The 27,464-nt window shown below is 44.4% G+C and overlaps 1 protein-coding gene across 4 annotated transcripts in view; it reads left to right on the top strand.

The window, feature by feature from the left end:
* The window catches only part of TRAPPC3L (trafficking protein particle complex 3 like), a 151,150-nt gene that overhangs the window by 52,336 nt on the left and 71,350 nt on the right, over window positions 1-27,464 (top strand). For 3 of the 4 annotated variants that reach the window (XM_030199235.1, XM_030199236.1, XM_030199234.1), the window contains one exon: window positions 5,878-6,019. The exons of the other annotated variant lie outside the window; for it this stretch is intronic. In XM_030199235.1, the coding sequence (XP_030055095.1) occupies window positions 5,972-6,019 (48 nt within the window). In that variant the 5' untranslated portion in view covers window positions 5,878-5,971. The remainder of the gene's footprint in view (window positions 1-5,877; window positions 6,020-27,464) is intronic. 4 annotated transcript variants of the gene reach the window in all.

Genomic DNA, 27,464 nt, shown 5'->3' with positions numbered 1-27,464 from the left:
ATCCCAAAGAGTAGCAAGATTCCATTCAGGATCCCAAAGAGTAACAAGATTCCGGAATCCCAAAGAGTAGCAAGGTTTTACTATTTATCATTTCTATAGTGCTACTAGACATACGCAGCGCTGTACACTTGAACATGAAGAGATAGTCCCTGCTCGACAGAGCTTACAATCTAACCAGTACAGACAAACAGGACAAATAAGGGATAAGGACAAAGAGTAGCAAGATTCCAGAATCCCAAAGAGTAGCAAGGTTTTACTACTTATCATTTCTATAGCGCTACTAGACGTACGCAGGGCCGTACACTTGAACATGAAGAGACAGTCCTTGCTCAACAGAGCTTACAATCTAGCCAAGACAGACAAACAGGACAAATAAGGGAAAAGGACAAAGAGTAGCAAGATTCCGTGCAGAATCCCAAAGAGTAGCAAGATTCCATTCAGGATCCCAAAGAGTAACAAGATTCCGGAATCCCAAAGAGTAGCAAGGTTTTACTATTTATCATTTCTATAGTGCTACTAGACATACGCAGCGCTGTACACTTGAACATGAAGAGATAGTCCCTGCTCGACAGAGCTTACAATCTAACCAGTACAGACAAACAGGACAAATAAGGGATAAGGACAAAGAGTAGCAAGATTCCAGAATCCCAAAGAGTAGCAAGGTTTTACTATTTATCATTTCTATAGTGCTACTAGCTTACAATCTAATTAGGACAGACAGAGCTTACAATCTAATTAGCACAGACAAACAGGACAAACAAGAGATAAGGAAATATTAAACTGTTTACTGCCTGAGCCATTAATGCCAGCCACTGACCTAGTGGTAAGGACTCACACGCTACATGCATGGTATTTATGCAGTGCCTGCCAATGTGGCTGCACTGCCAATTACTGTCAGGAACATCCCCCCCCCCCCCCCCCCCCCCCCCCCGTAGAAAATAGAAAAATATTTGCCACTACAGGAAACAGCATGCACCAACTTTGAAATTACCACCAGGTGGGTGTGCTTACCGGGAGGTCGTGTCAATTTGGCACGTGCTACACATGCAATGTCCCTACCACTGCTTTTTAAAATGGCCCCTCAGTCCACATAATCTCTTCAGTTGCTCTCTGGTCCATCCTGAACAGGGTCATTCACACATGCAATGAAAGTCCTTCCAGAAGTCAGACACCTGCTCCCACTTCTCCTTCCTGAGGTGTATCGTCCCCCAAGCACTCCCACCTTGGAGGAGGGAGGTCTCCTAGAAGGAGAGCATCACCCTGGTGAAGTAGGAAGTACTCCTGTAGCCAGGACCTGCCCACCAGGGGATGTATTATCCTTTCGCACCGAGGATATATCTCCAAATGTTGCCCGGGAGGGAAAGGTTAGGACAGCTGTTGTACTTGGTGATTCGATCATTAGGCATATAGATAGCTGGGTGGCTGGTGGACGTGAGGATCGCCTGGTGACTTGCCTGCCTGGTGCGAAGGTGGCGGACCTCACGCGTCACCTAGATAGGATTTTATATAGTGCTGGGGAGGAGACGGCTGTCTTGGTACATGTGGGTACTAATGACATAGGAAAATGTGGGAGAGAGGTTCTGGAAGCAAAATTTAGGCTCTTAGGTAGAAAGCTGAAATCCAGATCCTCCAGGGTAGCATTTTCTGAAATGCTACCTGTGCCACGCGCAGGGCCCAAGAGACAGGCAGAGCTCCAGAGTCTCAATGCGTGGATGAGACGATGGTGCAGGGAGGAGGGCTTTAGATTTGTTAGGAACTGGGCAACATTCTGGGGAAGGGGGAGCCTATTCCGAAAGGATGGGCTCCATCTTAACCAGAGTGGGACCAGGCTGCTGGCATCGGCGTTTAAGAAGGAGATAAAGCAGCTTTTAAACTAGAAATGGGGGGAAGGCCGACAGTCGCTCAAAAGAGCATGGTTCGGGATAAGGTATCTTTCAAAGATATCACCATAACAGGGAAGATAGAGTATCCTGATAGTGAGGTTGCAAAAGAGATTGTAGTAGATCGGGTATCCTTAAATAACAATAAAAATCAGACAAAAGATTGCCAATTAATACTGTCAAGTACTAAGCATGATGTACTTAGGAACAACAAACATAGTTTGAAATGTCTATATGCGAATGCCAGGAGCCTAAGAAATAAGATGGGGGAGTTAGAATATATTGCACTAAATGAAAAATTAGATATAATAGGCATCTCTGAGACCTGGTGGAAGGAGGATAACCAGTGGGACACTGTCATACCGGGGTACAAATTATATCGTAGTGATAGGGTGAATCGGATTGGTGGAGGGGTAGCATTGTATATTAACGAGAGCCTTGAATCAAATAGATTGAAAATTCTGCAGGAAACAAAACACTCCTTGGAATCACTGTGGATTGAAATTCCATGTGCAAAGGGGAAAAGGATAGTGATAGGAGTGTACTACCGTCCGCCTGGCCAGGACGAACAGACGGATGCGGAAATGTTAAAGGAAATCAGGGACGCAAACAAACTGGGCAACACAATAATAATGGGGGATTTCAATTACCCGCATATAGACTGGGTTAATGTAACATCTGTACACGCAAGGGACATAAGATTTCTTGATGAAATCAAGGACAGCTTCATGGAACAGCTAGTTCAGGAGCCGACAAGAGAAGGAAAAATACTAGACTTAGTCCTTAGTGGTGCTCATGATCTAGTGCAGGGGGTAACGATACGAGGGCCGCTTGATAACAGTGATCATAATATGATCGGTTTTGATATTGGCATTGAAGGAAGTGATACTAGGAAATCAAGTACGCTAGCGTTTAACTATAGAAAAGGTGATTACGACAAAATGAGAAAAATGGTGAAAAAAAGACTGAAAGGAGCAGCTCGCAGAGTAAAAAACTTGCGTCAGGCGTGGATGCTGTTTAAAAACACCATCCTGGAGGTTCAGGACAAATATATTCCACGTATTAGAAAAAAGGGAAAAAAGACTAAACGTCAGCCGGCGTGGCTAAACAGTAAGATAAAGGAAGTCATTAGAGCCAAAAAACAATCTTTCAGAAAGTGGAGAAGAGAACCAACTGAAAGTAACAGGATAGATCATAAGGAATGCCAAGCCAAATGTAAAGCGGAGATAAGGAGGGCAAAAAAGGACTTTGAGAAGAAATTAGCGTTGGAAGCAAAAATACATAGTAAAAATTTTTTTAGATACATTAAAAGCAGGAAACCGGCCAAAGAGTCGGTTGGGCCGCTGGACGAAAATGGTGTTAAAGGGGCGATCAAGGAGGACAAAGCCGTAGCGGAGAAATTAAATGAATTCTTTGCTTCGGTCTTCACCGAGGAGGATTTGGGGGGGACACCGGTGCCGGAAAGAATATTTGAAGCGGGGGAGTCGGAGAAACTAAACAAATTCTCTGTAACCTTGGAGGATGTAATGGGTCAGTTCAGCAAGCTGAAGAGTAGTAAATCACCGGGACCTGATGGTATTCATCCCAGAGTATTAATAGAACTAAAAAATGAACTTGCGGAGCTACTGTTAGAAATATGCAATTTGTCCCTAAAATCGAGTGTAGTACCGGAAGACTGGAGGGTAGCCAATGTTACTCCGATTTTTAAGAAGGGTTCCAGAGGAGATCCGGGAAATTATAGACCGGTGAGTCTGACGTCGGTACCGGGCAAGATGGTGGAGGCTATTATTAAGAATAAAATTGCAGAGCATATACAAAAACATGGACTGATGAGACAAAGTCAGCACGGATTTAGTGAAGGGAAGTCTTGCCTCACCAATCTAATGCATTTTTTTGAGGGGGTAAGCAAACATGTGGACAATGGGGAGCCGGTTGATATTGTATATCTGGATTTTCAGAAGGCGTTTGACAAAGTGCCGCACGAAAGACTCCTGAAGAAATTGCAGAGTCATGGAATCGGAGGTAGGGTATTATTATGGATTAAGAACTGGTTGAAAGATAGGAAGCAGAGAGTAGGATTGCGTGGCCAGTATTCTCAGTGGAGGAGGGTAGTTAGTGGGGTCCCGCAGGGGTCTGTGCTGGGTCCGTTGCTTTTTAATGTATTTATAAATGACCTAGAGATGGGAATAACTAGTGAGGTAATTAAATTCGCCGATGACACAAAATTATTCAGGGTCGTCAAGTCGCAGGAGGAATGTGAACGATTACAGGAGGACCTTGCGAGACTGGGAGATTGGGCGTGCAAGTGGCAGATGAAGTTCAATGTTGACAAGTGCAAAGTGATGCATGTGGGTAAGAGGAACCCGAATTATAGCTACATCTTGCAAGGTTCCGCGTTAGGAGTTACGGATCAAGAAAGGGATCTGGGTGTCGTCGTCGATGATACGCTGAAACCTTCTGCTCAGTGTGCTGCTGCGGCTAGGAAAGCGAATAGAATGTTGGGTGTTATTAGGAAGGGTATGGAGTCCAGGTGTGCGGATGTTATAATGCCGTTGTATCGCTCCATGGTGCGACCGCACCTGGAGTATTGTGTTCAGTACTGGTCTCCGTATCTCAAAAAAGATATAGTAGAATTGGAAAAGGTACAGCGAAGGGCGACGAAAATGATAGTGGGGATGGGACGACTTTCCTATGAAGAGAGGCTGAGAAGGCTAGGGCTTTTTAGCTTGGAGAAGAGACGGCTGAGGGGAGATATGATAGAAGTGTATAAAATAATGAGTGGAATGGATCGGGTGGATGTGAAGCGACTGTTCACGCTATCCAAAAATACTAGGACTAGAGGGCATGAGTTGAAGCTACAGTGTGGTAAATTTAAAACGAATCGGAGAAAATTTTTCTTCACCCAACGTGTAATTAGACTCTGGAATTCGTTGCCGGAGAACGTGGTACGGGCGGTTAGCTTGACGGAGTTTAAAAAGGGGTTAGATAGATTCCTAAAGGACAAGTCCATAGACCGCTATGAAATGGACTTGGAAAAATTCTGCATTTTTAGGTATAACTTGTCTGGAATGTTTTTACGTTGGGGGAGCGTGCCAGGTGCCCTTGACCTGGATTGGCCACTGTCGGTGACAGGATGCTGGGCTAGATGGACCTTTGGTCTTTCCCAGTACGGCACTACTTATGTACTTATGTACTTATGTACCTGTTCCCAGTTTGGGAATCTCTATAGCAGAGGCTTCCAATCACCACAAACTGAAAACTTGGCCTGGTTTGGTTCCCAGGACTTCCCCTTTGGTGTGATGGGTCTTGGCGGGGTTGGGCTACCAAAGAACAGAATTTTCTCCAAGCTTGACTTTTATTAACTTCGCTGTCCTGCCTCCATGGGCTGGGATTTACTCTGAGTTCCTCATCAGGCAGTCAATACCAGCTCTTTCTTTTAGGGATCACCCTGAAAATCCTTCTCACCCTTCAGGCATGGGCGTTTTCAAGGGGGGTGGGTCACATTTATGAATCTTATGTGTTATATTTTGCTGCCTTCCAGAGCCAGATGTAAAGGGGAAGGGACGTGTTTTCCCCGAGGGATCATAGATCAGTGGTGCTACAGCAACTGTTTACCCAAGGATTTGGCGCCCTAGGCAGTTGTCTGGTTACCTATTCCTAAATCCAGGCTTGCTGCTCTGTCTAACAAAGTGGGGGGGGGGGGGGGTGGATGTGGTTTTCATTTTTGTGTGTTTTAATATTGATGAATGCAACATTTCTCTAATATTTTGAAGGTTTTTGGATCACATTTTACTCTGGTTATCCTACGAGAACATATTCATATTCTCAAAAATTAATGGCAGGACATGTTTTGGCCTAATTTCACACTGCGATTGTTGTGGACTGCAACAGTGCTGGGCAAAAGAGCGTCATTATTTGATCTGTGGCTGCTTATTGTGTTTGCGAGCATATCTACTACCAATCAATTTATTCTTAAATGTTTAATGCATTTTGAAAGTGGGAGGAGTGAGCAGAAGTGCCAGAGCTGCTGCTGCTACACTTAAGAAGAGACGTCGGAGAGAAGAAATGCAAAGAAGAAAAGAAATGTATTGATGGCCATGTCTCGGCCAACCAACAGAAGACCAGAAAACCACAAAATAGTGAGTAAGACGTGAAAATATTATTACTTACAGTCTAGTCCTATAAATTCAGTCCTGTTTCAGGCTATTCCGCTGCTTTAGGACAGCTCACTTTGATGTTAATCTGTTTCATGTTAGGTTTTATCTTCTTAAATATGTGATATATCTGAGTTTTGCCATAGAAAGTTATTACTGAAAAAGGAATCAGCTGTCAGCAAATGGCTCTGCTTTTCTGTTTTCTTTAATTATGAAAGAGAAGGAAGAGATTGGTCTGAATGATTCCTGAAAACGTGTCTTTGGGGAGGCTCCTAATGCATTCTGCTTCCATCTCTACTTCTTAATGTCATTTGAAATGATAGTCAGTATCCTGAAGTTGCTGTAGCTTAGGGGATGAGGACGGTAAGGGTGACTCAGTCTGCCAGAAACCTGTTCTCATGTGGAAGGCTCAGTACAATTATTATCACAATGTAACAAATTAGAGATGTAAAATTATTTAATTATGTTTGTTAATCACCTTACTTGAAGACTCAAGGTGATGTACACACAATAATTAGAACAGCCACAATCAAACATGAATACTTACCAATTAAATAAATAATCATGTAGAAGGAGGGTAATTTTAAAAGTTATTGACATGCATAAAACGGAGACTTGTTTGCCAGAAATAGCTTCTTGTAGCATAGTCTGATCTCTATGTAAATAAGTTAATTCAACCTCACTATTGGCATTTCTGAGAAGGGGGGTGGGGAGGGGTCAGTACACACACAGGGCCAGATTCTGTAAGTGGTGTCTAAAAAATAGCTGTGTCCAAAAATAATAATTAGTGCTAGTCTATGAACCTCGCCTAAAGTTAGACACGGTTTATAGAGCCAGGGAAGGTGTCTACATTTAGATGCACTCCAAAAATAGATCTGATTAACAGTTACCTCCGTTCTACAACTAAACACAATGTGAATCACTTATACACACTTACAAACCACTGCGGCTATGCGCATATATCTTATTCAAAAATTGAGAGGAAAAACCTCATACTACTGTGGCTAATCTCGGTTACCGTCACCGGAAAAACAGCCAAAAAAGCTATCAGCTCACAGTGAAAAAGTAATAATTGGCCAAAAAAACCTCTCGTTCAATCTTTGAGCGATGAAATAACATAGTAACATAGTAGATGACGGCAGAAAAAGACCTGCATGGTCCATCCAGCCTGCCCAACAAGATAAACTCATATGTGTATACCTTACCTTGATTTGTACCTGCCTTTTTCAGGGCACAGACCGTACAAATCTGCCCAGCAGTATTTCCCACCTCCCAACCACCAGTCCCGCCTCCCATCACCGGCTCTGGCACGGACCGTATAAATCTGCCCTCCACTATCCTCGCCTCCCAAACACCAACCTCTCTTCCGTCACCTGCTCCGCCACCCAATTTCGGCTAAGCTTCTGAGGATCCATTCCTACTGCACAGGATTCCTTTATGCATATCCCACGCATGTTTGAATTCCGTTACCGTTTTCATCTCCACCACCTCCCGCGGGAGGGCATTCCAAGCATCCACCACCCTCTCCGTGAAAAAATACTTCCTGACATCTTTTTTGAGTCTGCCCCCCTTCAATCTCATTTCATGTCCTCTCGTTCTACCGCCTTCCATCTCCGGAAAAGATTTTTTTTGCGGATTAATACCTTTCAAGTATTTGAATGTCTGTATCATATCACCCCTGTTCCTCCTTTCGTCCAGGGTATACATGTTCAGGTCAGCAAGTCTTTGCTCATACGTCTTGGAACGCAAATCCCATACCATTCTTGTAGCTTTTCTTTGCACCGCTTCCATTTTTTTAACATCCTTCGCAAGGTACGGCCTCCAAAACTGAACACAATACTCCAGGTGGGGCCTCACCAACGACTTGTACAGGGGCATCAACACTTCCTTTCTTCTGCTGATCACACCTCTCTCTATACAGCCTAGCAACCTTCTCGCTACGGCCACCGCCTTGTCACACTGTTTCGTCGTCTTCAGATCCTCGGATACTATCACCCCAATAAGAATCAAAACCACTTATCTGTGTTCGTGCTGTGCTGTGCTGCTTCGTGAATATTCTTGCAAGGAGTGAGGTCCCAATGGACCCGTTTCGCTTATGCTTTTTCAAGAGACCTCACCATCTGACCTAGAACGGCAGCAAAACACATGATGAATGCTGAAAAATCAGACCACAATCGTTTGGTGCGTAGATACTAAGTCCTTATGTACCTTGAGAGCTACAAACCCAAAACATACTGAACTTTTTTTGGTTCCAAGATTAACTTTTTTGGCAAACATCGGGAGTAGCAGTGGGTGCAACCTTTGCTCCTTCCATAGCCAACCTATATATGATTGACTTTGAGAAGAAGTGGTTGAAAGACTCTCCATTCCAGATCCACATAAAACTATGGAAACGTTTCATAGATTACATGTTTGTATTGTGGGATGGAGATGGATCGAGGCATATTTTCAAAGCACTTAGCCTTCCAAAGTTCCATAGGTTTCTATGGAACTTTGGAAGGCTAAGTGCTTTGAAAATATGCCTACTGTCAGATGACTTTGTCCAGGTTCATTGATTGGTTGAATACCAGAAACTCATCCCTCATAGTCACCCACAGTGTCTGAGGAACAGATTCCCTTCTTGGATGTGTGGGTCCTTAAGCAACAAAGGAGTTTTAAGACCATGGTGTTCAAAAAACCAGCTGATAGGAACACCTTGTTACAATTTCAGAGTAATCACCCAGTTGCCTTAAAACACAGTTTACCTTTTTCACAGTTTTTGAGACATCGAAGGATCTGCAGTGAGATTAATGATTATAAAACCCAAGTGGGGGATCTGTTGGAAGCTCTGGGTACTCTGGGATACCCAGCACAGCTTTTGAGGCGCTCATACACAAGAGCGAGGGTCAACAACCGGGACCTTTTGTTAAACAGTAAGTGTCAACCCAAGCAAAGGGACCCTTGTGAGACGTTCGTGGTACACTATCCAGCTTATTTTCAAAAAAGAAAAACGCCTATATTGCGACCCAAATCGGGAGATGGGCGTCTTTCTCCCATGGGCGCCCCAATCGGTATAATCGAAAGCTGATTTTGGGCGTTTCCAACTGCAATCCGTCGCGGAAACGGGTAAAGTTGACAGGGGCGTGTCAGAGGCGTGGTGAAGGCGGAACTGGGGCGTGGTTATCGGCCGAGGAGAGATGGGCGTCTTTAGCTGATAATCGACAAAAAAGGTGTTTTTACCGCGATTTTGGGTCACTTTTTTTGGACCCTTTTTTTTTCACGAACAGGTCCCAAAAAAGTGCCCCAACTGACCAGATGACCACTGGAGGGAATCGGGATCACCTCCCCGGACTCCCCCAGTGGTCACTAACCCCCTCCCACCAAAAAAAACCCACTTTAAAAACTTTTTTTCCAGCCTCTATGCCAGCCTCAAATGCCGTACCCACCTCCATGACAGCAGAATGTGTTCGATCCTCTCACAGCCTTTCCCTGGGTCAGATGTGGCTCTCGGGTGCAGTACAGGGTCACATCAGCATTGCATTGTGGTGGGTGTTGGGTATTGGGCTCCGTGATTTCATTAGCTTGTGTTACAGTCTCACAATGTTGGTAATTGGTAGGCTCTTCTCCCATGGTGCTTTTCCCCCTGCCTACTGGGTCAGAGTGTGCCCTGTTGTGTTTCCTGTTGTAGTCCATGCGGTAGTGGCCATTTTTGTAAGCCAGTTTTACTTCCCTTTCCTGTGTTAGCCACGTTACAGAACTTAGTTCTTACCTTGAATGTGGCTGAAAGAGGGCATTGTACAGCATTCTGCCAGCTCTGACCTACTGCTCATCTCAGTACCAGGGAGACTCCTTGCCAGTGGGGCACAACCTCTGATCTGCAGTTAACTGTGAGTAAAGGCGGTTATTCCAATAAAGGACGTTTTCGGACAGATTAGTCTTCAGGTGTCAACTGGTGTGCCAATGTTATACAGCAGCAACAAGTCCTAGAGGCCTGCGTGTATGCAGGTCCCTGGAGCACTTTTAGTGGGTACCACAGTGCACTTCAGCCAGGTAGCCCCAGGCCCACCCCCCACCCCCCACCTGTAACACTTGTGCTGGTAAATGGGAGGCCTCCAAAACCCACTGTACCCACATGTAGGTGCGCCCTTCACCCCTAAGAGCTATGGTAGTGTTGTACATTTGTGGGTAGTGGGTTTTGGGGGAGGGGGGTTGGGGGCTCTGCACCCGTGGTAAGGGAGCTATGCATGTGGGAGCGTTGTCTGAAGTTCACCGCACTGACCTCTAGGGTGCCCAGTTGGTGTCCTGGCATGTCATGGGGGTGAGTGTACTACGAATCGTGGCCCCTCCCACGACCAAATGACTCGGATTAGGACGTTTTTGAGCTGGGCATTTTTACTTTCCATTATCGCTAAAAAAAAAACCACCCAGCTCAAAAACGTCCATTTTTTCGAAAATACGGTTCGGCCCGCCCCTTCACGGACCCGTTCTCGGAGATAAACGCCCATGGAGATAGGTGTTTCCGTTCGATTATGCCCCTCCATGTGACGGGAGGGGAAGAGGTGGCTAGGATCATCCACAAGAACTGGGACATCATTCAAACACACAAGTTGTTTCAACACCATCGACTACGTATAGCCTTTTCACGAGGTCACAATCTAAAGGAGATCATCAGCCCGGCCGACCTAGTGGAGCACAACGTGGGGGAGATAGGAGGCTATTTCAGATGTGGCTCCTGTCGGTATTGTGATATGTCCACTGAATGTACCGAATTCATTAATCCTAAAGATGAGGGTATTTACAAGTTGCGATTTAGAACAACATGCACGTTGGAATATGTGGTTTATGTACTACAGTGTCCTTGTTTGAAGTGGTATGTAGGGAAGACCCAGCAAAGATTCTCCGTACGACTAAGTAAACATAAATCATGCATATCCAACAATAAGTTGGGAGCACCGCTGGTAGCCCATTGCAAAGAATATGGCCACCCCTTTGATTCTTGTAAGGGTTGGATAATTGACAGTGTTCCCCTGAATAAGCATGGGGGTGATCGCGGGAAAGCTTTATTGCAGTGTTTGCAGCGTTGGATTTACAGACTGGATACCTTGGAACCTAAAGGATTGAATTCTTGGATTCATTGGACTGCTTTTTTTACATGATCAGGATTTCCACATGATTGGTTTTCTATGAATGGATTTTTCATGATCAGTTCTTCATGAAGACAGGATTTCTTGCCTTGGTTTGGAGTTTCCCAGGTTTTGTTGAATTTTTATTTTCATTTTTACTTTTGTTATGTTTCAAATTTTGTGGGCGTTTGGAGCCTATTGACATCAGGGTGCAAGAACATCACGACGCAATGATCCACGCATGCGCGTTTTGAAGAAGCGCAGCTTTAAATTTCAGAGGCGCCATTTTGCAAGCCTGCTTGCTGGCTTTGTATGTTTTGGATTTGTAGCTCTCAGGGTACATAAGGACTTAGTATCTACGCACCAAACGATTGTGGTCTGGTTTTTCAGCATTCATCATGTGTTTTGTTGCCGTTCAAGGTCAGATGGCGAGGACTCTTGAAAAAGCATAAGCGAAACGGGTCCGTTGGGACCTCACTCCTTGCAAGAATATTCACGAAGCAGCAGAGCACAGCACGAACACAGATAAGTGGTTTTGATTCTTATTTCATCGCTCAAAGATTGAACGAGAGGTTTTTTGGCCAATTATTACTTTTTCACTGTGTGCTGATAGCTTTTTTGGCTGTTTTTCCGGTGACGGTAACCGAGATTAGCCACAGTAGTATGAGGTTTTTCCTCTCAATTCTTGAATAAGATATATGTGCATAGCTACAGTGGTTTGTAAGTGTGTATAAGTATTCACATTGTGTTTAGTTGCATTTAGATGCAGCCATGTACACCAGTAAAAACCTGGTGAAAATACCCATGCCCAAATACAGATGCACTCCCCTGAATTTTATAACCACACACTGTTAAGACGAGGCTTCTCCTCCCGCTCTCCAGCAGGCCCCACTGGCTTGTGGCTCCTGAGCAGGACTCCGGCCGGTCTTTTCCCAGCACCCTGGGCACACCAACCTTCAGGATCCTAGGCCCCTTGTTCACTCAGGGTGACCTTGTTCTTAATATGCAAATTAGATGTAGATTAAACAGTTCTCAGCAACAGCATATTCCTCAGGCAGCTCTTTATTCCAGCCCCCTGGGCACAGTTCTTCCAGCTTAAACACTTCCACAGGTCTTCCCACTGAGCCCCCACACAGAGACACCTGGGCCCAGTGCTAACAGCCCCTCTGGCCTGAACAGGATGTTCTTCCCTCACTCTGAGGGTACAGCTCTGTCCTCCAGCCCCCTGGCTGCTAGTTCCTTGTTCTTAATAAATAGTTCTATCTACACACAGTCCACCAAAAGTCCAGAGTTCAGCCAGTACCTTCAAGGGGATCTTCTTCTTCTAGCTGCCAGATCTCCAACTCCTCTCTCTTCTCTTTCCTTTCAAAACTCAGGTAGGTATAAGGTGGTTAATTAGCTTCTCCACCCCTTTAGGCTCTTCCCCCTAATTCCAGGCAGGACCCAGCCCATAACAACTTCCACCTGTTTCCACCCCAGGACTCTCCCTGGTCCTAGCAACCTCCACCTGGACATTCCCCCTACTGGCTCCCTCTAGTGACTCATCCTCAGTAATGACATGACCTGGACATTTCCCCTCATTTATATGGGACCAGCGCCCTCTAGTGGCCTACCCAGGATAGGACAGCCCCTTATTCTTCACAACACGTACCCCCAACACGCCAACGTCCCTCCCATGACCACACCACCTTTTCAGCTATGCTCATTAGAATTTACGCGTAACTCTTTTTTAGAATACGTCTAAAAAGATGCGTGCATAAATTACAATTACTTCCAATTAGTGCTGATAATTGATTGTTATCAGTAAATTATTTAATAAAAAAAACTTATATACCACCTATAAATAGGTGGTTTCCATAAAAACATTCATATTCAACAACAAATACAAAAACATTACTCAGCATCAAACAACAGACTCGAATAATTACCAAAATGCAGAAACAAACAGTTTTGTTTTCAACCGTTTTTTAAACTGCTTAACGTCAGAGAATTGCCGAAGCTGGCCAGATAGTTTGTTCCATCACTGATTGACTCACTACTAAATTAAGGTGTGTGCTTAAATTGGGGTTGCACCGAACTTAAGTCAAGAGTAACCGATAAAGTTTGAGAAGGGAGAAATGGAAGAGCTTGTAAAGCTCTCAACAAATACACTGTATCTTTGATATAAGATTTATTCTTCATTACTTGTGGTTTGAAAAATAAATCTATGAATTCAATTCAGTTCAAATCAATTCTTGTATACCGCTAATATCCCCTTTCCAGGATTCAATGCGGTTTACATTCTAGGTGATACAAAACCAAATAGTGTTTTTGTGACGTTTGAGAAACATAAGTACCTAAGTGTTGCCATACTGGGACAGACCGAAGGTCCATCAAGCCCAGCATCCCGTTTCCAACAGTGCCCAATCCAGGTCACAAGTACATGGCAAGACCTCAGAACAGTAAAACAGGTTTTATGCTGCTTATCCTAGAAATAAACAGTGGGTTTTCCCAAGTCCATGTTATAATGGCATATGAACTTTTCTTTTAGGAAGTTAGGCAAACCTTTTTTAAACCCCAGTAACCTAACTGCTTTTACCACATTCTCTGGCAACGAATTCCAGAGTTTAATTACACATTCAGTGAAGAAATATTTTCTCTAATTCATTTTAAATTTACTACTTTGTAGCTTCATTGCATTCCCCCTAGTCCTAGTATTTTTGTATAGAGTAAACAAGCGATTCACGTCTAACTGTTCCACTCCACTCAGTATTTTATATACCTCTATATCATATCTCCCCTCAGCTGTCTTTTCTCCTGCTGAAGAGCCCAAGCCGTTTCAGCCTTTCCTCATAGGGAAGTCGTCCCATCTCATTTATCATTTTCTCTCTCCCTTCTCTGTACCTTTTTTAATTCTACTATCCTGTTTATTTTTTAAGGAGATCTCCGGCCATCTTCCGACACAAATCGGGAGATGGCCGGCCATCTCCTGAAGCCGGCGAAATCGGTATAATCGAAAGCCGATTTTGGCCGGCTCCAACTGCTTTCTGTCGCAGAGACAGCCAAAGTTAAAGGGGGCGTTTCCGCAGGGTATGGAAGGTGGGACGGAGGCGGGATGGGGGCGTTGTTAAGACATGGCCGGCTTCAGCCAATAATGGAAAAAAGAACGCCGGCTCGGACGAGCATTTGGCCGGCTTCACTTGGTCCATTTATTTTTAGGACTTTGGCCGTCTTTACAACATCTGTAAAATCCGCCCCTTTCTTTCCGAGCACTCTACCAAAACCTTCATCCACACCCTTGTCACCTCTCGTTTAGACTACTGCAATCTGCTTCTTGCTGGCCTCCCACTTAGTCACCTCTCCCCTCTCCAGTCGGTTCAAAACTCTGCTGCCCGACATACTGGTTCAGACCAATGGTCCGTCTTGTGACCTGGATTGGCCACTGTTGGAAGCAGGACACTGGGCTAGACTGCCTTAATAGCAGACTATGGACTTTTCCTCCAGGCACTTGTCCAAACCTTTTTTAAACCCAGATACACTAACCACTGTTACCACATCCTCTGGCAAAGAGTTCCAGAGCTTAACTATTCGTTGAACGAAAAAATATTTCCTCCTATTTGTTTTAAAAGTATTTCCACTTAACTTCCTTGAGTGTCCCCTAGTCTTTGTACTTTTGGAATGAGTAATAAATCATAAGTACATAAATATTGCCACACTGGGACAGACCAAAGGTCCATCAAGCCCAGCATCCTGTTTCCAACAGTGGCCAATCCAGGTCACAAATAACTGGCAAGATCCCAGAAAACTCAATACATTTTATGCTGCTTATCCCAGAAATAAGCAGTGGATTTTCCTCAAGTCAATTTAATAACGGTCTATGGACTTTTCCTTTAGGAAGCTGTCCAGACCCTTTTTAAATCCCGCAAAGCTAACCACCTTTACCACATTCTCTGGCAACAAATTCAAGAGTTTAATTGCACGTTGAGTGAAGAAACATTTTCTCCGATTCGTATTAAATTTACTACTTTGTAGATTCATCGCATGCCCCCTTATCCTAGTATTTTTGGAAAGAGTAAACAAATGATTTACGTCTACCACTCCACTCATTATTTTAAAGATCTCTATCATATCTCCCCTCAGCCGTCTCTTCTCCAAGCTGAAGAGCCCTAGATGCTTCAGCCTTTCCTTATAGGGGAAGTCGTCCCATCCCCTTTATCATTTTCATCACCCTTCTCTGTACCTTTTCTAATTCCACTATATCTTTTTTGAGATGTGGCAACCAGAATTGAACACAATATTCGAGGTGTGGTCGCACCATAGACTGATACAAAGGCATTATAATGTCCTCACTTTTGTTTTCCATTCCTTTTCTAATAATACCTAACATTCTATTTGCTTTCTTAGCTGCCGCAGCACACTAAACAGAGGATTTAAACGTATCATCAACGACGCCAAGATCCCTTTCTTTGTCGATGATTCCTAACGTGGAGCCTTGCATTATGTAGCTATAGTTCGGGTTCCTCTTTCCCACATGCATCACTTTACACTTGCTCACATTAAACGTCATCTGCCATTTAGACGGCCAGTCTCGTAAGGTTCTTTTGTAATTTTTCACAATCCTCTCACGATTTATCCACTTTGAATAACTTTGTGTCGTCAGCATATTTTATTACCTCACTAGTTACTCCCATCTCTAGATCATTTATAAATATGTTAAAAAGCAGCGGTCCCAGCACAGACCCCTGAGGAACCCCACTATCTACCCTTCTCCACTGAGAATACTCACCGTTTAACCCTACTCTCTGTTTTCTATCCTTTAACCAGTTTTTAATCCACAATAGGACACTACCTCCTATCTCATGAGTATGCAGTTTCTTCTGGAGTCTTTCATGAGGTGCTTTGTCAAACGCCTTTTGAAAATCTAGATACACTATCCAGCTTATAATCGAACGAGAATAACGCCCAAGTTCCGACCTAAATCGGGAGATGGGCGTTCTTCTCACAAAAACAAATAAAGCGGCATAATCGAAAGCCGAACTTTGGACGCTTTCAACTGCACTCCGTCGCGGATGCGGACAAAGTTGACGGGGGAGTGTCGGAGGCGTGGTGAAGGCGGAACTGGGGCGTGGTTATCACCCGAACAGAGATGGGCGCCCTTCGCCGATAATGGATGCGTTTGTAGCTAGAATTTAGGGCACTTTTCCTGGACCCTGTTTTTTCACGAATAAGGCCCCAAAAAGTGCCCTAAATGACCAGATGACCCCCAGAGGGAGTCGGGGATGACCTCCCCTGACTCCCCCAGTGGTCACTAACCCCCTCCCACCACAACAAATGATGTTTCACAACTTTTTACTTTCACCCTCAATTGTCATATCCTCCTCCCAAGCAGCAGTATGCAGGTCCCTGGAGCAGTTGTTAGGGGGTGCAGTGGACTTCAGGCAGGTGGACCCAGGCCCATCCCCCCCCTACCTGTTACAATTGTGCTGCTTAATGCTACTAGTCGTCCAACCCCCCCAAACCCACTGTACCCACATGTAGGTGCCCCCCTTCACCTCTTAGGGCTATATTAATGGTGTAGACTTGTGGGCAGTGGGTTTTGAGGGGGATTTGGGGGGCTCAACACCCAAGGGAAGGGTGCTATGCACCTGGGAGCTCTTTTACCTTTTTTTTTGTTTTTGTAAAAGTGCCCCCTAGGGTGCCCGGTTGGTGTCCTGGCATGTGAGGGGGACCAGTGCACTATGAATCCTGGCCCCTCCCACGAACAAATGCCTTGCATTTATTCGTTTTTGAGCTGGGCGATTTCATTTTCCATTATCGGTGAAAAGCAAAAACGCCCAGCTCACACCTTGGCGAATAAAACATGGGCGTCTATTTTTTTTTAAAAATACGGTACACTCCGCCCCTTCACGGACCCGTTCTCGGAGATTAACGCCCATGGAGATAGGCGTTTCTGGTCGATTATGCCCCTCCATATCAACTAGCTCGCCTTTATCCACATGTTTATTCACCCCTTCAAAGAAATGTAATAGATTGGTGAGGCAAGATATCCCTTCACTAAATCCATGTTGGCTTAGTCTCATTAATCCATGGTTTACTTCTACTCATTCTACACCACTCAGGATTTTGTAGACCTCAATCATATCTCCCCTCATCTGTCTCTTTTCCAAGCTGAAGAACCCTAACCTTTTTAGCCTTTCCTCATACGACAGGCATTCCATCCTTTTATCATTTTGATCGCTCTTCTTTAAACCTTTTCTAATTCTGCTATATCTTTTTTGAGATACAGCGACCAGAACTGAATGCAATACTCATGGTGTGGTTGCACATTGGAGCGAGATAGAGGCATTATCTATATATATAAAACTCACCCTCAACGTTCTATTGGCTTCTGACGTCACTGAAGCCAAGGATCGTATGTTCGAAGCTCTGAAGCCTCGAAAATTACAGTCTCTGGGCCCCGCCCTCATGTCAAACGTTATGACGTTGAGGGCGGAGGCGGAGCAATTCACCGCCCTCGCGTCAAACGTTATGACGTTGAGGGCGGAGGCGGAGCAATTCACCAACATCGACGACGGGTGGGGGGGGGCCACAGGAAAGCCTTGCTAGCGCCCGTTTCATTGGCTCCAGAAACGGGCCTTTTTTTACTAGTACTACATAAGTATTGCCATACTGGGAAAGACCAAAGGTTCATCGAGCCCAGCATCCTGTTTCCAACAGTGGCCAATCCAGGTCACAAATACCCGGCAAGATACCAAAAATGTACAAAACATTTTATACTGCTTATCCCAGAAATAGTGGATTTTCCCCAAGTTCATTTAATAATGGTCTATGGACTTTTCCTTTAGAAAGCCGTCCAACCCTTTTTTAAACTCCGCTAAGCTAACCGCCTTTGCCACATTCTCTGGCAATGAATTCCAGAGTTTAATTACAGGTTGAGTGAAGAAACATTTTCTCCAATTCGTTTTAAATTTACTACATTGTAGCTTCATTGCACGCCCGTTAGTCCTAGTATTTTTGGAAAGCATGAACAGACGCTTCACATCTACCCGTTCAACTCCACTCATTATTTTATGGACCTCTATCATATCTCCCCTCAGCCGCCTTTTCTCCAAGCTGAAGAGCCTTAAACGCTTTAGTCTTTCCTCATAGGGAAATCGTCCCACCCCCTTTATCATTTTCATCGCCCTTCTCTGCACCTTTTCTAATTCCACTATACCTTTTTTGAGATGTGGCGACCAGAATTGAACACAATATTCGAGGTGTGGTCGCACCATGGAGCGATACAAAGGCATTATAACATCCTTGTTTTTGTTTTCCATTCTTTTCCTAATATTCTATTTGCTTTCTTAGCCACAGCAGCACACTGAGCAGAAGGTTTCAACGTATCATCAACGACGACGACACCTAGATCCCTTTCTTGGTCGGCGACTTCTAACGTGGAACCTTCCATGACGTAGCTATATCAACCGGCTCGCCTTTATCCACATGTTTGCTCACCCCTTCAAAGAAATGTAGTAGATTGGTGAGGCAAGATTTCCCTTCACTAAATCCATGTTGACTTTGTCTCATTAATCCATGCTTTTGAATATGTTCTGTAATTTTGTTCTTAATAATAGTCTCTACCATTTTGCCCGGCACTGTCGTCAGACTCAACGGTCTATAATTTCCCGGATCTCCTCTGGAACCTTTTTTAAAATTCGGCGTTACATTGTATTTTCAGTCTTATTTACCATCCCTTTCCTAATAATTCCTACCATCCTGTTTGCTTTGTTGGCTGCTGCTGCACATTGAGCAGAAGATTTCAGCGTATTATCTACAATGACAATCTTTTTCTTGAGTGCTGACTGCCAAGGTGGACCCTAGAGTCAGGTAACTATGATTCGGATTATTCTTTCCATTGTGCATTACCTTACATGCCACATGTTTCTCCTACCCTCAACCAAGACCTGGAACTCTCTATTTTCAGATGTCAGAAGAATCACTGACTAATTAATCTTTCAAAAATTAGTTTTGCACGGAGTTCTGGTCGCCATATTTTAAAAAGGATATGTCAGAATTAGAAAATGTTCCAGGAAGGGTGACCAGAATGATAAAGGGGAGAGAACTCCTCTCATATGAGGAAAGGCTTGGAAAAAAGATGGCTGAGGGGAGATATAATCGAGGTCTAAAAACTCCTCAGTGGTGTAGAACGAGTAGAAGTGAATCAATTTTTACTCTTTCAAAAAGTACAAAGACCAGGGGACACTCCATAAAGCTATATGGAAATACTTTTATTTATTTATTTAGCATGCATGTTATCTAAAACAAGTTTTGGTTCAAAGTGGCTTACAATTTACAGTAAGATGATAATGTTTTACAGTTTTGACTTAAAAGAGGACATGTGTGCCTTGCATGGTTAGCTATGTGTTTTGAGTTCTTTTCTGAACTGAAGATAGTTATAGGTGCTTCTTATGGCTTTTGGTATCGAGTTCCACCATTTTGATCCCAGGTAGCTGAATCCTGCTGTGTAGATGGTTCTCTATGTTATATTTCTGCAGTTGGGTAGGTGAAGAAGTAGGTAGCTTCTAGTTTCTGGACTTGCGTTTCTTGGTGATAGTTCTATCATGTCTTGCATGTATGCAGGTGCCATTCTGAATAGTATTTTGAAAATGAGGGTGCCTGCTTTGAAGATTAGTCTTGCTTTGATCAGTAGCCGAGTAGCAGTCATTTATCGACTCTCTTTCTTCCTTTCTCACTGACTTTGATACCTGGCTTTCCTTCTTTCTTGAACCTTCATCTCCTTTTTTTTTTTTTTTTTTTAATTTGTACCCCGCACTTTTCCCACTCATGGCAGGCTCAATGCGGCAGGCAATGGAGGGTTAAGTGACTTGCCCAAAGTCACAAGGAGCTGCCTGTGCCGGGAATTGAACTCAGTTCCTCAGTTCCCCAGGACCAGAGTCCACCACCCTAACCACTAGGCCACTCCTTCCCTCATCCTCTTTCAATCTTCAGCTGTGCTCCACTGCCCCCACTCACCAGAATGGCCACTGTCTTGATCTTATCCTTTTCTCAAACTGCTCACTCTCCAGTTTCTGTGCCTCAACTCTTCCCCTCTCTGACCATCATCTGATAACTTTCACACTTAAATACCCTCCTCCCCAGTCCCGTCCAATCTTAACCAATTCATTTAGGAATCTTCAGGCTCTTGATCCTTCTACTCTGTCCTCCAATGTTTCAAATCTCTTCTCTACCACTATGTTAGCCAAGTTTGTCAATGAAACTGTCTCTTCCTATAATACTATTCTCTCCTCTGCTCTGGATACTCTCTCTCCTCCCATTCCCTGTTCTGTGAAACGTACCAAACCCCAGCCTTGGCTGACCTCTAGAATCCGCTACCTACGTTCCTGTGCCTGCTCTGCCGAACGCCTTTGGCTGAAATCCGCTGCCCATGCTGACTTCATACATTTCAAATTCTTGCTGACCTCCTTCCAGTCTGCTCTTTTACTTTCCAAACAGGACTATTACATCCAGTTGACAAATTCCCTTGGCTCAAACCCTCGACGTTTCTTTGCCATACTGAACTCTCTCCTCAAAGTGCCTTCACCTCCAATTCCCCCTTCACTTTCTCCCCAGACTTTGGCTGAGTACTTTCTTGATAAGGTTCACAAGATTAAACTTGAATTCTCAACCAGGTCACCTCCACCTCTCCTTCCCTTAGTCCATTCTCTCAACCCTCCAACCCCTGCCTCCTTTTCTTCCTTTTCTGAAATCACTGAAGAGGAAACTACACATCTTCTTTCTTCCTCGAAACTAACTACCTGTTCCTCTGATCCTATTCCCACCCATCTACTTAACACTATCTCTCCTACTGTCATCCCTTTTATCTGTCATATCCTTAATCTTTCACGTTCCACTGCAACTGTTCCTGATGCCTTCAAACATGCCGTAGTCACACCACTCCTTAAAAAACCTTCATTGGACCCTACCTGTCCTTCCAACTATCGCCCCATCTCTCTTCTACCTTTCCTATCCAAGATACTTGAACGTGCTGTTCACCGCCGTTGCCTTGACTTTCTTTTATCTCAAGCTATTCTTGATCCACTTCAATCTGGCTTTTGCCCCTTTCATTCAACTGAAACAGCGCTTGCTAAAGTCTCCAATGATCTGTTCCTGGCCAGATCCAAAGGTCTCTATTCTATCCTCATCCTTCTCGAACTATCTGCTGCTTTTGACACTGTTGATCACAGCCTACTCCTTGATATGCTGACCTCACTTGGATTTCAGGGCTCTGTTCTTTCCTGGTTTTCTTCTTATCTCTCCCAGCGTACCTTTAGTGTATACTCTAGTGGATCCTCCTCTACTTCTATCCCACTGTCAGTTGGTGTACCACAGAGATCTGTCCTGGGACCTCTTCTTTTCTCCATCTATACTTCTTCCCTTGGTACTCTGATCTCATCCCATGGTTTTCAGTATCATCTTTACGCTGATAACTCCCAGATCTACCTCTCCACACCAGAAATCTCAGCCGAAATCCAGGCCAAAGTATCAGCCTGCCTGTCTGACATTGCTGCCTGAATGTCTCAGCGCCATCTGAAACTAAACATGACCAAGACTGAGCTTCTTATCTTTCCCCTTAAACCAACCTCTCTTCCTCCCCCATTCTCTGTTTCTGTGGATAACACTCTCATCCTTCCTTACTTATTAGCTCGTAATCTTGGGGTCATCTTCGACTCCTCCCTCTCCTTCTCTGCACATATTCAACAGACTGCTAAAACCTGTCGTTTCTTTCTCTATAATATCAACAAAATTCGCCCTTTCCTTTCTGAGCACACCACCAGAACCCTCATCCACACTCTTATCACCTCTCGCTTAGACTATTGCAACTTGCTTCTCACAGGTGTCCCACTTAGCCATCTCTCTCCTCTTCAATCTGTTCAAAATTCTGCTGCATGACTAGTGTTCCGCCAGGGTCGTTATGCTCATATTAGCCCTCTCCTCAAGTCACTTCACTGGCTTCCTATCCATTTCCGCATACAGTTCAAACTCCTCTTATTGACCTATAAGTGCATTCACTCTGCAGCTCCTCAGTACCTCTTCATTCTCATCTCTCCCTATATTCCTCCCCGGGAACTCCATTCACTGGGTAAATCTCTCTTATTTATTTGTTGCATTTGTATCCCACATTTTCCCACCTTTTTGCAGGCTCAATGTGGCTTACATTATTCCGTAATGGCGATTGCCATTTCCGGAATGAGAAATACAAAGTAGTATTGCATTAAAGTTCATAAATGTTGAAGCACCCTTCTCCTCCACCGCTAACTCCAGAGTCCTTTCCTTTTATCTTGCTGCACCATATGCCTTGAATAGACTTCCTGAGCCGGTACGTCAAGCTCTGTCTCTGGCCGTCTTCAAATCTAAGCTAAAAGCCCAACCTTTTGATGCTGCTTTTAACTGCTAACCCTTATTCACTTGTTCAGAACCCTTATTTTATCATCCTCACATTAATATTTCCTTATCTCTTGTTTGTCCTGTTTGTCGTAATTAGATTGTAAGCTCTGTCGAGCAGGGACTGTCTCTTCATGTTCAAATGTACAGTGCTCCGTATGTCTAGTAGCGCTATAGAAATGATAAATAGTAGTAGTAATATTTGGAGTAACGGGATAGCTTTTTCATTTTTCGACTTTTTGAAAATGTCTTGCTGCTGTGTTTTGGAAGTTTTTAAAACAAATAGGAGGAAATATTTTTTTCACTCAACAAATAGTTAAGCTCTTGAACTTATTTGGGTTTAAAAAAGGTTTGGACTAGTTCCTGGAGGAAAAGTCCATTGTCTGCTATTGAGATAGACATGGAGGAAGCCACTGCTTTCCCTGGTATGTGGAATGTTATGTTCTTATGAGAAAGGCAACTACCATTTCTATACTGTGGTACTGTGGAAATCCTGTTGGACGAGGGTGAAGTACAAGTGTGTATTTGGAATGAGAGAGGAGTTGATTTTTAAAAAAACAACTTTTTCTTGAGCTTAGAGAGAAAGCAGAATTTGGAGACCAGCCGGTAATTGGACAGGTGAGTAGGGTGAAGAGAAGACTTTTTCAAAATAGGAAGTACCACTGTGTGTTTCCATAGTAGAGGGACAGAACCAGAGAAAAGACTGATTGATTAATGTTAGTGCAAGAGGAAGTAAACCTTGAACTGAAGAATGTAACCAAGAGGAAGAACGTGAGTCTAGTGCACGTTTTCAGTCTCATAGAGCTTAGTGTGGTAGAAAGGGAAGCCAATGTAGGAAGAGAAAATCTGACCAGAGTAAGGACCATGACTGACTAGTGGGGGAACTAGAGGGAGGGGAGACACATACAGTGGTGGAAATAAGTATTTGATCCCTTGCTGATTTTGTAAGTTTGCCCACTGACAAAGACATGAGCAGCCCATAATTGAAGGGTAGGTTTTTGGTAACAGTGAGAGATAGCACATCACAAATTAAATCCGGAAAATCACATTGTGGAAAGTATATGAATTTATTTGCATTCTGCAGAGGGAAATAAGTATTTAATCCCTCTGGCAAACAAGACCTAATACTTGGTGGCAAAACCCTTGTTGGCAAGCACAGCGGTCAGACGTCTTCTGTAGTTGATGATGAGGTTTGCACACATGTCAGGAGGAATTTTGGTCCACTCCTCTTTGCAGATCATCTCTAAATCATTAAGAGTTCTGGGCTGTCGCTTGGCAACTCGCAGCTTCAGCTCCCTCCATAAGTTTTCAATGGGATTAAGGTCTGGTGACTGGCTAGGCCACTCCATGACCCTAATGTGCTTCTTCCTGAGCCACTCCTTTGTTGCCTTGGCTGTATGTTTTGGGTCATTGTCGTGCTGGAAGACCCAGCCACAACCCATTTTTAAGGCCCTGGCGGAGGGAAGGAGGTTGTCACTCAGAATTGTACGGTACATGGCCCCATCCATTCTCCCATTGATGCGGTGAAGTAGTCCTGTGCCCTTAGCAGAGAAACACCCCCAAAACATAACATTTCCACCTCCATGCTTGACAGTGGGGACGGTGTTCTTTGGGTCATAGGCAGCATTTCTCTTCCTCCAAACACGGCGAGTTGAGTTCATGCCAAAGAGCTCAATTTTTGTCTCATCTGACCACAGCACCTTCTCCCAATCACTCTCGGCATCATCCAGGTGTTCACTGGCAAACTTCAGACGGGCCGTCACATGTGCCTTCCGGAGCAGGGGGACCTTGCGGGCACTGCAGGATTGCAATCCGTTATGTCGTAATGTGTTACCAATGGTTTTCGTGGTGACAGTGGTCCCAGCTGCCTTGAGATCATTGACAAGTTCCCCCCTTGTAGTTGTAGGCTGATTTCTAACCTTCCTCATGATCAAGGATACCCCACGAGGTGAGATTTTGCGTGGAGCCCCAGATCTTTGTCGATTGACAGTCATTTTGTACTTCTTCCATTTTCTTACTATGGCACCAACAGTTGTCTCCTTCTCGCCCAGCGTCTTACTGATGGTTTTGTAGCCCATTCCAGCCTTGTGCAGGTGTATGATCTTGTCCCTGACATCCTTAGACAGCTCCTTGCTCTTGGCCATTTTGTAGAGGTTAGAGTCTGACTGATTCACTGAGTCTGTGGACAGGTGTCTTTCATACAGGTGACCATTGCCGACAGCTGTCTGTCATGCAGGTAACGAGTTGATTTGGAGCATCTACCTGGTCTGTAGGGGCCAGATCTCTTACTGGTTGGTGGGGGATCAAATACTTATTTCCCTCTGCAGAATGCAAATAAATTCATATACTTTCCACAATGTGATTTTCCGGATTTAATTTGTGATGTGCTATCTCTCACTGTTACTAATAACCTACCCTTCAATTATGGGCTGCTCATGTCTTTGTCAGTGGGCAAACTTACAAAATCAGTAAGGGATCAAATACTTATTTCCACCACTGTACCATGAATGTTTGTATGCGTTTCCAGTAGGTTCCTGGGAAGTACCTCAAAGATACCTGTAGCACTCCCTCCCTCCCGTTCTTCTCTCCCCCCCACCCCAACCTATCTATTATTGTAGTTCTACCTTCTGCTCTGATAGTCATGTCTAAATCCCCTCTATCTGTATTTCTATTTCTCTCTTTATTTTAGACTAGTAAAACAGGCCCGTTTCTGATACAAATGAAACGGGCGCTAGCAAGGTTTTCCTCGGAGTGTGTATGTTTCAGAGAGTGTGCGTGAGATTGTGTGTGAGAGAGAGAGATTGAATGTGCGAGTGTGTGTGTGTGACAGAGAGAGAGCGAGACTGCTGGGTGCAAGGGTGTCTCCTCTGTCCCTTGCCCCCCCCTCCAGCCACCCAGCGATTCTCCTCTCTCCCCTGCTCCCCTTCCAGCCACCCACCGATACTCTTCTCTCCCCTTCCCCCCCTCCAGCCACCCAGCGAGTCTCCTCTGCCCCCTGCCCCCCTCCAGCCACCCAGCAATTCTCCTCTCTCCCCTGCCCCCCTCCAGCTACCCAGCGATTGTCCTATCTCCCCTTTCCCCCCTCCAGCCACCCAGCGATTCTCCTGTGTCCCCTGCCCCCCCACCAGCCACCCAGCGATTATCCTTTTTTCCTTGCCCCCCCCCTCCAGCCACCCAGCGATTGTCCTATCTCCCCTGCCCCCCTCCAGCCACCCAGCGATTCTCCTTCCTCTTACAGCACCACAAAACACATGCATGGCCGTGCCACAGCCCTACTCGGTGATTGGTTTCCACAGTGCACCTGCACATGCCCACCTTAGCAGCTGGGCGTGCGCATTACAAAGCAGCCCCACCCATCGACCTCTCTGGGCGCGCGCTCTGCACGGTGAACCAGCCTACCCGTCAGCCGGCCAATCGGTGCTATGTACACTGCTCAGCGCCCTGCCCCCCCAACCGCCACAGCGTTTTGGGTCTAACGATACCGCCCAAATCTCTGCCCCTCCGCCAACCGCCCAACCTCTGCTGCCGTGCACAGGTCAGTGTGCACGCCCACTGAAAGATAGACCCAATCGCCGCTGTGCCCCCGCCCTCCCACCTGTGGTTGGTCAGTGCTGCATGTGAGGTACCTGGAAGTACGCTGACGTCAATTCAGGAGATGGATACAGCCTTACAGAGAGCACGAATGCTTCAAGGCTTCACTGCCACGGAGTCAGCTTCAGAACGTTGGAGGTGCTTTTTATTATATAGGATTGTAAGCCACCCTGAAGGCCTTCCATAGGGCAGGATAGTAAATTACTATAAACTTGAAACTTGAATATCAAACAGGGGAGGGGGTAGGGGTGTTGATTTATCCCTTGATGAAGGAGGTAAACATTTTCATCAAAATACTGAGCCAATGAATCCGTCATTGGCAGAGAAGTGGGAGGACAATTAGTTTTGTTAGTGGACACCTGTGTGAATATCTAAAAAAGACATCTAGTGGGATTGGGAGAGGAATTGGTTAGAGATGTCAATTCTTTTTACTTGTCTCAAGTGAAATTTATTATTTTTTTAAATTCTTTATTTATTAGATGTTGCATTTATATCTATACAACATAAATGTGATGAAATACAGAAAATAAAATACTATAGAGTAATACATTACCCAGAATATAACACAAGAAGAATTTTCTTTTTCAACATTTGTCCACAAATTTTTGGGTCAAGAACTAAGAAATTCTAACATAGGAAAAAAACTCAAATTTATAACAATAAAGAGCAGATGGGAGATACAAGCCCCCTCAGCCGATTTTACCAGCATTACCATTATTATGGGTTCTGTTCCACGGATGGAGCATTCCTTTCCTTTGCTTCAATGAAATCTAATAATTTCTTGGGGCTAAAGAAGAGGTAGTTTATCAACTTCAAGGTAATAAAACACTTACAAGGGAATTTCAAGATAAAGGTGCCACCTAACTTTAGAACCCTAGATTTATACGTCAAAAATTCCTTTCTTTTCCTTTGAGTAGCTCGCGCCAGATCAGGGAAAACTTGAATTTTATGTCCCATGAATAAATCATTTATATGCCTGAAGTATGACCTTAAGATGTTATTACGGTCAAGTTCAAGTGCAAATGTCACCAGCAATGTAGTGCGTTCAGAAATAAATTCAAGGGAGGATTCCAGGAATTCTGTCAGATTCAAATCAGTAGAAGGAGCAGCTTGGGCTTTATCTTTAGGCAATGAAGATATCCCTGTGATATACTGGGTTCTCGTTATAGGAGGATATGCCTCCTCTGGAATCCCCAGTACATCCTTGAAATATTTTTTTAACATATCCAACGCATTTATTAAAAGAGACTTTTGGAAATTCAAAAATCTCAAGTTGTTCCTTCGTCCGTTATTTTCAAGGTATTCAAGTTTTCTATCCTGGATGTCCCGTTCCT

The sequence above is a fragment of the Microcaecilia unicolor genome, chromosome 3, assembly GCF_901765095.1.
Source record: "Microcaecilia unicolor chromosome 3, aMicUni1.1, whole genome shotgun sequence".
In the NCBI taxonomy this organism is placed as follows: Eukaryota; Metazoa; Chordata; class Amphibia; order Gymnophiona; family Siphonopidae; genus Microcaecilia; species Microcaecilia unicolor.
This window is presented reverse-complemented; position numbering and strand designations above follow the sequence as displayed.